The sequence below is a fragment of the Gastrolobium bilobum genome, unplaced genomic scaffold, assembly GCF_033153095.1.
Source record: "Gastrolobium bilobum isolate Gb01-03AN ecotype WA unplaced genomic scaffold, APGP_CSIRO_Gbil_v1 utg909, whole genome shotgun sequence".
In the NCBI taxonomy this organism is placed as follows: domain Eukaryota; kingdom Viridiplantae; phylum Streptophyta; class Magnoliopsida; order Fabales; family Fabaceae; genus Gastrolobium; species Gastrolobium bilobum.
This window is the reverse complement of record NW_026895707.1, coordinates 1,436,089-1,448,241: the sequence shown is the minus strand read 5'-3', so window position 1 is coordinate 1,448,241 and position 12,153 is coordinate 1,436,089. Positions and strand designations below refer to the sequence as shown.

At 34.4% G+C, this 12,153-nt stretch overlaps 1 protein-coding gene across 1 annotated transcript; it reads left to right on the top strand.

Moving 5' to 3' along the window:
- The first annotated feature begins 4,995 nt into the window (after window positions 1–4,995).
- Window positions 4,996–5,685, top strand: LOC133292861 (lysophospholipid acyltransferase LPEAT2-like). The gene is made up of 3 exons (XM_061491345.1): window positions 4,996–5,130; window positions 5,224–5,271; window positions 5,337–5,685. Exons 1-3 carry the CDS (start codon window positions 4,996–4,998, stop codon window positions 5,502–5,504), a joined length of 351 nt encoding a protein of 116 aa, XP_061347329.1. The 3' UTR covers window positions 5,505–5,685.
- The last annotated feature ends 6,468 nt before the right edge of the window (window positions 5,686–12,153 follow it).

Sequence of the window (12,153 nt, the reverse complement as noted above, 5' to 3'; positions counted from 1 at the left end):
CATCTGTTTTGTGGGTGCCACCATTATCGTCGTTTCACATTTGTGTTTGTGCCATCATCGTTACTGGTTCAATTCCGGTCGTTAGCCACTATCGTAGCATCAGCCCTTTGTTGCACATGCCACCACCATTGCCGGTCAGATCTGTACACGCTTAGCACCGCCAATTGATCTTGTTGCTTTGTGACACTGAGGTTCCTTGTTACTTTGGTTTTTTGCTTATTGTACTGGTGTTTTATTCTATTTTTGGAAACATGGATGATTCTAGCTCGTTTCCTCAATTTGTTTCTCGGCTTACTATCCCCGGTTCCACGGCTACTGTTGTGCATAAGGTTAATACCTTTGTTGTTTCACTCAAAATTGATTCTTTGGTCATTGGGTTCTTGATTCTGGTGCCTCTGATCATATTTAAGGTAATAAGTTTTTGTTTTCCTCTCTTTCTACCCCTGGTTATTTGCCTGTTGTTACTATGGCTAATGGTTCCCAAATTCAGTCTCGTGGGATTGGAACAGTATATCTTTTTCCCTCTCATACTATTGATGATATGCTTTATGTCCCTGGTTCACCCTTTAATCTCAGTTCTATTATTCATTTAATACATTCTCTTGATTGTCTCATCTCTTTTACCAAAAATTCTGTTGTTTTACAAGACCGGAGTTCAGGGAGGACAATTAGCGGCGGATTTGAGTCCAATGGCCTTTACATTTTCTCCAGCTCCTCTCATGCTCATTTTTTATTAGATTCTCCACTCACTGTTCACGCTCAGTTGGGTCATTCTAGTCTTACAAAGCTTCAAAAGATGGTGCCACATCTGTCCAAATTGACCACTTTGCAGTGTGAATCATGTCAATTCAGGAAACATACTTGCAGTTCTTTTCCTGATAAAGTCAGTCGTCGTGCCTCATCTCCTTTTAGTTTGGTTCACTCATATGTTCGGGGCCTAGTCGTACTCAGTCAACTTTGGGGTATAGATATTTTTTCACCTTTATTGATGATTATTCTATGAACACCTGGTTATTTTTACTGAAAATCCACTAGGAGTTATTTTTCGTATTTCAGCAGTTTTATCATGAAATTCTTACTCAATTTGGGGTTCCTATCCGCACTTTCCATTGAGATAATGCTCGTGAGTATCGATCTCAACCATTTAAATCATTTTTGGCCTCTCACGACATTCTTCACTAAACCTCATGTGCGCACCCCCCCCCCCCCCCACCAACAAAATAGGCATGTTGAAAGGAAAAATCGTCATCTTATTGAAATAGCTCAGACACTCTTAACTCATGGGAATGTACCTACCAATTTTCAGGTGATGTTGTCTTCATCACATGCTATCTCATTAATCGCATGCCCTCCTCTGTCCTTGATAACCATGTACCGTACTCTATCTTGTTTTCCCATCAACCTTTACTTTCCTTACCCCTTCGTATTTTTTGTTCTACTCTTTTTGTCCATGAACTCGGCCCCAATCGTGACAAGTTTTCTGCTAAGTCCCACAAATGTGTGTTCCTCGGTTACACTAGGACACAAAAAGGTTATCGGTGTTACTCTCCCAGTCTCTGTGGCTCTCGTCTCGGGGGATGTTACCTTCTTTGAGTCTGTGCCATTTTTTGGCTCCACCTCCATTCCTGGTGACTCTGTTGATACTCATTCATCTTTACCCTCTATTCCAATTCAATATGTCCCTACACCAGATCCCCCTCCACCATCGCCTACGATCACTTCGCCATATGTCTTAAAACTAGATTTCACTTTCCAGGTTTATCACCATCGGCGACGTCCACTCATGCCCCAAGACATTGGCTCTATTATTAATGAGGTTCTTGTGGACTCTGTTCTCCATCATCAACTCCCGCGGCTTCGGTCCCGCCCTCCGACATTATTCTACCCATTGCTCTCTGGAAAGGTACTTGTGAATCTCGTCCTCCACTCAGGTATTTGATAAATGAGTTATCATCGCCTTTCTCCAACACATTTTGCTTGTCTCTCTTCTTTGTCTTCGTGTCTATTCTTAAGACTATAGGTGAGGCGTCATCCCATTTTGGATGGCGACAGGCTATGATTGATGAGATGTGTGCACTCTACAGTAGCAGTACTTGGGATTTGGTTCATCTTCCTTTTGAAAAATCTGTTGTTGGATGCATATGGATATATACTATCAAGGTTGATCTTAATGGACAGGTGGATCATCTCAAAGCACGTCTGGTTGCCAAGGGATACACATAGGTGATTGGTGAGGATTATAGCAATACTTTTTCCCCTGTGACGAAAATGGCATTTGTTTGCCTCTTTCTTACTATAGCTATTATCTTTCACTGGCCCCTCCATTAATTGGATATCAAAAATACTTTCCTCCGTGGTGATCTCGTGGAAGAAATTTATATGAAGCAACCTTCTAGGTTTGTTGCTCAGGGAGTCCGATCTAGTTTGTCGACTCCGTAAATCTTTGAATGGTCTCAAGTAGTCTCCACGAGATTGGTTTGGGAGGTTTAGCACTATTGTTCAGTAGTTCAGTATGACTTGGAGTGAGGCTGATTGCTCAGTTTTTTAACGCCACTCAGACCCCAGATCCATTTATTTGGTGGTATATGTTGATGACATTGTCATTACAGGTAATGACCATCGAAGAATTACTCAGGTAAAATAACATCCTTGTCATCATTTTCGGATGAAGGATCTCAAAAGACTTAAATATTTCTTGGTAATTGAAGTGTCTCAATCCAAGGGTGGTATTGTGATATCGCAGAGGAAATATGCTTTGGATATTCTTGAGGAGACAACTCTATTAAATGCTAAGCTCGTCGATACTCCTATGGATCCAAAAGTCAAGCTTCTGCCAAATCAAGGGGAGCTATTTTTCAGATCCAAAAAGGTATAGAAGATTAGTTGGGAAGTTGCACTATCTCACAATTACTCAACCAGACATTTAGTTTGCAGTCAATGTAGTATGTCAATTCTTGAATTCTCCTTGTGGAGATCATTGGAATGCAGTGATTCATATTCTCAAGTACATCAAGACTGCTCCAGGTAAAGGTCTCCTTTATGAAAACAAAGGTCATACCAAAGTTGTGGGATACTCAGATGCTGATTGGGCAGGTCTCCCCATTGATAAAAGATCCACCTTTGGGTATTGTGTATTCATTGGGGGTAATTTGGTTTCCTGGAAAAGTAAGAAGCAGAGTGTAGTTTCCCGATCAAAAGTTAAAGCAAAATATTGCTCTATGGCCATAGCCACCTGTGAACTCATCTGATTAAAACAACTACTAAAGGAACTTAAGTTTGGAAACATTGACCCAGCATCTCTTATTTGCGATAACCAAGCTGCTTTGCGTATTGCCTCCAATCCAATGTTTCATAAAAGGATCAAGCACATTGAGATAAACTATCATTTTGTGAAGGAGAGAGTCCTCTCAGGAGATATATGTTGAAAATCGATAATTGTACAACACACAAATCGAAAACGAAAAGAGAAAGGGAGAGAGAAAATTGACATAGTAATTTTCCTTGTTCACCCAATGTAAGCTACGCCTAGCTTGTCTGTACTATATTCACCTCATTGTCACTCGTTATAAGTTGTCAAGCGGGTCTAGGGGAAGCCTGTGGCAGGGACCACCACTAATGAGCTAAGTGGATCAAAAACACCAAGTGGGTCCGACACCATATCTCAACCCAAAACCTTAAGGCATTGGGTTAATGGGTCCATCCACTTATATTCACTTCACTTAGCCCATTACCAACCAATGTGGAATTCTTCACACTTGAATATCATAACAATCTCCTCCTCAAATGTGAAACCCAACATTGGTATGCTCCCCCCTCAACTGAGTACCCCTAGGGCTCAAGTACTCAACCCGCCTCCTAGCCAATCACCTTGCTAGTTTGAGCCCAATCAGACTCTGATACCACTGTCAGGAGAGTCTATGAGAAGCCCGTGGCAGGGGACCACCACTAATGATCTAAGTGGATCAAATACACCAAATGGGTCCGATACCATATCTCAACCCAAAATCTTAAGGCATTGGGTTAATGGGTCCATCCACTTATATTCACTTCACTTAGCCCATTACCAACTAATGTGGGACTCATCACACTTGAATATCCTAACACAAGTAACTCGATTACAAGGGAATATAAATAGGATTTAGAAAACCTTGATAACATCTATTTATGGGCTTAAGCCCAAACTACTAAGTAAAAGAAAATTTCAATAAGTCAGAGGTCCACAACAGTACCAGGCCTATACGAAGTATGCGAAGTATGAGTCATACCCAGCAATATAGTCACTAATTTTGTTAATTCAAATGATCCATTAGTTGATGTATTCACTAAGTCTTTGAAATGACCTAGAATAGATTACATATGTAACAAGTTTAGTGCATATAATCTATATGCTCCAACTTGAGGGGGAGTATTGTAAATAGTAGTTTAGAAGTCCCACATTATGTAGGTCTCTTTGTAATTTCTCTTCTGTCAGTTATATAATAGAATATCTGTTGTGTAGTTGAAACGCACAATTACTTGTAAATCTCTCAGATCCTCATATTGAACAAGTTTCGTCTCATCATTTATGTATGCAAAACTCCAAAAATTGTTGGGTCATGACTATTGTCTGATAACATGTGGGGGAGTACCTATATGCAAATCCTATTATAGACAACTGAAATTGAAAATAACAATTCTGTTACCTTGTAGATATTATTGTGTGCAGACACTCATGATTCCACTCACAAAGGAATCATCTGCTCCAGTTGCTTCCCCCTAAAAACCTGAAACCCTCCCGTTAAATTCCTGTGAGACAAGGAGGACATCTAAGGGATTAACCATAACCAACCCATTTTGGATAAAGCAAAGAGAAGAGGGAAAAGAAAACAACCAGTTAACCCTCCATACTCCATAGTCCAATCTATGTATCAAAGACAGAATGTTTACACTACACTATTCATTTATTAAGACAAGATTGCGCTAGTAAGAGAGAAATAGTACTGTGGGATTTTGTTCATGGATGAAATCTTAGAGTCATATTTACAACCCTCTGCTGCACATGTCATGAAGCAGCCAGGGTTCCATCAAGCCTGTGAAGTAGCCTTTGCTGAGTGTGGTGGTGCAGTAAAGGCCTACATTGTTGAACAAGAAGTATTATGATCTTTCATACCTCTGCTTGCCTTAACTATATGTTTGGTAAACCTTAACTTTTTCTTTTTCTTTTCCAATTCCCTTTAAAATCAGTTACGAGATTTCATCCAACCTGCTATTTCCAGCTGGGAGGAGGATGAGGTAACTCTCCTTTTCTTCTCTCGTGTGTTTCTGTCACTAGACTGATGTTAACTTGTTACTTGTAGGTTCATGAGCTTTTTGTTCTATTTGATAACAATAATGATGGAAAAATTGACAAGGGTGACTTTCTTTCTTGCCTTAGAAGAAATCCTCTTCTCATAGCTTTATTTAAACCTCAACCGCAATACAAGGAGTCTGTTGGTAATGGAGTGCTAGAGAGTGTGATGGGTTGATTTTACAAAGCCATATTTCAGTTAATCTGATCCAACGCTAGTTTTGGTTCAGAGACCATATTGGCATTTAGGGTCAGTGGGGTTCATGTAAGGTTTGAACCAACTTGTGAATCTTTCGTTAGTAACAAACATCATGAGTGTGTTTTCAAAGATGGGGGAACATGACTAAAGTAATTAATTGAATTTGGATTTTTGAGAAGATGGAATCTCATGAAGGAATGATTTGCAGTTTTAGAAAGCATAATGTTTTCATATATTAATTCTTTTGTTCGAGTTCTTAGAATTGTCAGATTAAGAATTTATGGTAAATGCGATTGTATGCTACTAAACTAACGGAATGTTCAGATTATGCTTTCAACAGTTGAACAGTTTGATTCTCTCATGTCTTGTTTGACTGTCATAGTTTCTTTTCATAGTTTTAATGAATAAGTTTTGTAAAATGAAAAAATAGAAATTATTATCTTAATTGATGATTGTTATTTTGTGACAATGATTGAGATTTTTCACATGAAAGCAAGATATAAAATGATTCATTGCTCTTCCTACACCCTTCAATTGTTATTTTATACTACTAACTTAATTACTAAGGCATTTATTTGCTTAGTAAGATGGGTGACTGGAGGCATTGGGCCAAGATGTAAAACCAAAGCCTTCAGCTCAATAAAAACAAAAAAGCGTTTTTTTTTCTCTTTCTATATGTTGTTTTTAAAAAAATAAAATAAAACAAAACAAAATTTGTTACACATTAGTATTTGGATGTCTACCTTTTAAAACACAAAAAAATAAGTTAAAATTTTGCTTTTTCTTTGAAGCTAATTTTTTTTTCTTTTAAAAAGTATTAAAAAATTCAAATATTTTTTTAAAATGTAAATTTATTTTAATCCCAACCAATCTTATCCTCTCATTGTCATCATTATCATCACGGCAATGTTGCCATAATTGCTACAAGAAAATATTTAGTGATCCAGGCATATGTGTGCCGGAAAGAAAAAAGAGGAAGTGTGTATTTATTGAGCATTGTCATCTTTATTACTGTGTGTGGCACATTGTCATCTTTATTATTGTCACTACCACCATCACGGGCATTGCCACTACCACATCGCTGCCACCTCCATCAGTGTTATTACTACCTTGTCACCACCCATATCACCGCTATTATTGCCACCACTATCACCATATCTCCACCACCTAATTTGCCACAACTAATGGCTCCACCACCATCAAATTTGCTCATATAATTTGTTTTCACATGTCCTTTTTAGTAATTCTTATGTAAAAAGTGTTTTTAATTTTAACATCAAAATAATATAAGAGAAAAGTGTGTATCATTTTAAAATATGTAAAGTTTGTCATTTTAAGTGAGAGAAAGAGATAGATAAAGAGTGAGAGAGAGTGGGAAAAAAATAAAGGTATAGATCTCACCTCTTTGTGAAAGTGAAATGACACAAGTTATGTCATTTAAAATGACAAATACTTTCCCATGATATAGACTATATTTGGATATAGTTGAAGTTTCATCGAATTACTTTGACAATTTAATCATATATAGTTTTCGAGCCCATTCTTTGATTGATGCTTAAGTAGTATATGCATATTTAGCACAAATTTCTGCTTGTGAACCAATAGTACGATTGTTACGATTTCGGCAAGTGCACCGGTCGTACAAGTAATAAAGTGATAAGAAAAGTTGTCGATCTCACGAGGACTGATGACCAAGCAATAATTTATCTATTTAACTAAAGTCGGATCGATCGTGAAAGGAGTTTCTTGAGAATATTGTAATTAAATCAAAAACAAAATTTTGAAACTTATTTTTAATTTTCAATATTATAGAAAATAAATTCATAATTAATTAAAGCTAGATATTGGGTTTACGTTTTTAATAAAAAAGACGTAGCTAGGATTTAACTTCCCCAATGGTTTCTTAACGAGTCTGTCTATTCTTACGATTACATTCAAGATCAAATTATTAACAGTTCTTTCTATGATTGATTAAATCTCAATCTCTTGGTAATCTAATATTTACTCTAATCAAAAGTCTAATCCCTTAATATTTTTTCATAAAATAAGCATTAATACAAGAACTTACGGTTATAGAATTCACAAGTTTATCCATAGAACAAATAAATTCTAGCAATCAACCAATCGGAATTGATACACCAACATACCTATTGTCATGCAAAACTTTTATGTTTATCTACGAGTGATCAGTTCATAAATAAAGCTAATCATAAATAATAGATTGATTGCATAATTTAAAAGCAAGAATGTAATTCATAAGAAAGGCATCCATCAATTAAGAACTTATATTCTGTCTCATCCTAACTACTAAAAAAAATTTAGCTGTGCATAATTATAAAAACAAAATTAAAAGATACTGGAAAGTAAATAAAGTTCATGATGAAACTTGGTTAATGAAAATGATCAATGATGCAGATTGCTTTCTTCCTTCCCCTCTGCCAGTGTTCCTCTTTCGCCACGACTTTCATTTCGTCTTTGAGTTCCTTCTTTCTTCGCGTTTCTGAATACCCAAAGCCTTCGTCGCGTTTGTATTTAAATAATTAAAATGGGCTTTAATTTCTGGGTCGGCTCGTTGAGAGCTCAGCGAACAATTTTTTTCCTCCTCGCTCACTTGCTCGCTAAAGCAAGCAGTGGAGCGAGCTTGACCGAATATTTTAATTTATTTAATTTCGTATTTTTCTTGTTATTCAACTCACCCTGTATGTAGCTGAGGTTATGGTAGAAGGCCCTCAGCATAACCTCTGAATACAGATATAGCATCTCAGCCAACACCCTCATATGTGCTGCCTCCAACACCGCCATAATCTGAAATCCCTCTGTCATAAAAAATGTCGTATCCAATTATTTTGGTGCACATAAGGGTCTGTTCACGTGGTCACGTAGAAATGCAGCGTGCACCGACTGGTCATCCTCAAATAGGTACCCAAATGGGAGTTCGACGGGCTCAGGCTCAGCTGTCTAGTGGCCTTGAAGAAGAAGGTCGGTCTTGTCGTTGCTTGATCTTCTGTGGCTCGCCATTGCAACAGAAACCCTACAATAACAAAATAATGTACCAATAACCAATAAAACAAAATAATAATAATAAAAAAAATCAAAAACATGCATAATTCGTCCAAAAATAATAAAAATTAAAAAATCATGAAAAAATCCTAAATCCATCAAAACACATAACTACACAACCATGAAAACATAAAATGGCATTATATATCCTGCCAAACGAACAAACCCCCTACCCAATCAGTCCACACTTCTTAAATCCGAAAAATAACAAACAAAATGTTGCAAAACGAAGCAAATTTATCGTGGAGGATGAAGAAACTAGTAGGAGACCTTGTCTTCTCAATCCACACGCTTGGACGAAGATTTGCAGAGCTGGATTCGAAATTGGGGTTTTTATCTCCTCTCAAATCGATTAGGGTTTGAAAATAACCCCCTTTGCCGCGTTTTAATTGATTAACTAAATGAGTTAATCGATTAATATCCCGAGTTTTAATCGATTAAACCTTGAGTCAACTTTTTTTGCGTATTTTGATCATTTAACCGATTAAATATTTAAGTTAATCGATTAAAGAGGAACATGTTGGTTGATAGTTTTGGGGTAAGGAACAAAATATTTATTAATTAATTAATAAAGAGCAAAATAATCAAAAAACAAAATCATTTATATATGCACATGTGGCAGAAACTATTTTTCTGCCACATATACAAAACAATAGTGGATTTTAGATAATTTTTTGTAATATGAATAGTGATATATAGTTAAATTCCCTCAACTTTGAAGTCCTTGAAGTATGAATATGTAACCATCAGAGCCAATCAGGATAAACTTTCGATTATGTCCTCCCATTAATTTGGGTCACCCATCGGTCCCACTTAGCAAGGATATCTATATATATATATATATATATATATATATATATATATATATATATATATATATAAAAGATCTTTTAAGATTAGTGTCAAATTTAAAGTTTGACACCTCATCTGAGAGTCGTTAAATCAAAAAAGATTAACGATGTTACATGCTTACAAATCAGAGTTGTTGATTTTTTTTTTATCTAAAAGCTCTCATATAAGGTGTCAAATTTTAAATTTGACACCAATCTTAAAGAATCCTATCCCAATATATATATATATATATATATATATATATATATCTCTTAACGTTGGATTTTTCTCTAATTTATTTATGGAAAAAGTGTTTGTCCACAGAACTTATATCATTTCACTCTCACAAAAATGTAGATTCTATATCTTTTTTTTTGTCCACTCTCTCTATTTTTTTTGTATCTTTTTCAAAGTGTTTGTCCACAGAACTTATATCATTTCACTCTCACAAAAATGTAGATTCTATATCTTTTTTTTTGTCCACTCTCTCTATTTTTTTTTTGTATCTTTTTCTCTTAGTTAAAATGACACAATTTTTCCTTTATTTATTCGGCCATATATATTTATTCCAACGTACGTGTAGACCCATGCAAATGCTCTTACATAGCATTTCATTGGTTCTATTTATGGATGTTGGCAACCGTTGTTGGGTTCACCATTCGGAAATGAGAATAATTATTTTCATTTTTTCTTTCTTGTAATGATCCGTATTTTATTTATTGTCTTGTTTTCCCCTGATTTCTTTCGATGAGAAAATTTTAACTTCTAGATTTCGTAACAATATACGTATAATCTGAAAAAGAAACCTTTAAACTTTTTAATAAAAGAAAGAATTATTTCTCGTGTAATTAAAGTTAAAGTTATCTCTTGTTCAATCGGAGGAGTGGTGCGCACTGGAGAGAGTTAAAGTTATCTCTAATAATCCCGGACATCATTTTGAAATTTATGAAAAGATATACAGAATATTTTAATAATTTTATTTTTCTTTTGTATAATATTTTTTAAAATATCCTATATTTTTTTTCTAAATCCCAAAATAACTTATTTTGAGGTTGTTATCTCCTATTGCGTAAGAAACGTTAATCCCAATAATAAAAGTTATCTATATTATCGATTTCCATTGGTATCCTTTATATATATATATATATATATATGGAAAAATATTTCTCCGGCAACTTGAGATAAGTTTATCTCTAGCCATCTCAAAACTACGTCGTTTTGTTTATTTATTTCCTTATATTAATTGATTCACCTTTGAATAGTTATAATTTCATTTTTCTCTCTCTTCCTTTATCACCATTGATCCATCTTTGTACGGTTATAATTTAGTAGTCGGAGATAAAATTATCTCAAACAACTTGAGAAACGATAAGCCCATATATATATATATAATATAGGAGAGAGATCTTTTGACTCCAGAGTAAGACTTACAAGTCTTACTCCCCATCTCAACCATTAATTTCTGTCCATCTGACGGTTATTATTTATTTGAAATAAATAAATAATTAATTGGTATAGATAACCGTTAGATGGACGAAAATCAACGGTTGATATGGAGAATAAGAGTTGTGAGTCTTACTCTAGAGTCAAAAGATCTCTCCCATATATATATATATATATATATATATATATATATATATATATATATATATATATATATATATATATATATATAATCATTTCTGCAGCCGCTTTACGTACAACAACAACAGATGTATGGTTATAATTTTCCATATTTAATGCTTTCATCATTTGTATGGTTATGATTCCCCGCATTTAATGCTTTCAAATATATATATGGCAAATATTTGATTGTTGCACGTACAACAGCTGCAGAAATGTAAACCTCATATATATATATATATATATGGGTAAACATTTATACAGCCACTTTATATAAGGCTATCAACAGCTATCCTTTATAACTATGTACTCCCGGAAGTACATATTTATTACATTAAAGTTGCTTTTTTTTTATCTCTCCTCAGTCACTATTCAGAACCTGTCTGCTAACATAAGAGAGAAAAAAAGTAACTTTAATGTTATAACTATGTACTCCTGAGAATACATAATTATAAAAAAGTAGCTGTAGATAACATTATTTAAAGTAGTTGTAGAAATATTTTTTCCATATATATATATATATATATATATATATATATATATATATATATATATATATATATATTGGATAAAATTATTTTACAATAATATAAGACTTTTCATTTTATATCAACATTGGAATATTAGTTTTATGTCCAATTTTGACCCTTCCTCTACTTGCATGTAATAATTTTGATACATTAGTCACGTGAACGCTTATATACAAATAAGATCAATAATTAAGAATATAACTTACTTATTAAATGATGATCACTCTCATATTGCAATCTCATTTTTAAGGAGGGTTTTTTATTTTATTTTCACTTGACTATTTGTTTTTTTTTGTTTTTTTTTTCTATTGTTTTTGAAAATAAAAAAGTTTAAGTGGAATTAAATACCGATATCTCAATAAGATCAGAGTAGACCTCCAACTACATCATTCACAAATAAAATTCTCATATCAGCCAACTGGATTTAAAACCATGCCATTACGAGATATGAATCAAAATCTTAGGCAAGTGTACTCCACTTTCACTTAAGTGTTTGTTAACACAGAATGTGACAATGTGGGCCCCAAGCCCCCAATAAAAAGTGGTGATTGCAAGAGCTTATTTTTCTTTGATTAAACAAATAA

Bases quoted from the DNA above. Each gene is read 5' to 3' on its own strand.
- LOC133292861 (XM_061491345.1), top strand. From the start codon at position 4,996: ATGGATGAAATCTTAGAGTCATATTTACAACCCTCTGCTGCACATGTC. The intron at 5,131-5,223 runs GTATTATGATCT...CTTTAAAATCAG, and splicing joins CCTACATTGTTGAACAAGAA to TTACGAGATTTCATCCAACC. The intron at 5,272-5,336 runs GTAACTCTCCTT...TGTTACTTGTAG, and splicing joins CCAGCTGGGAGGAGGATGAG to GTTCATGAGCTTTTTGTTCT.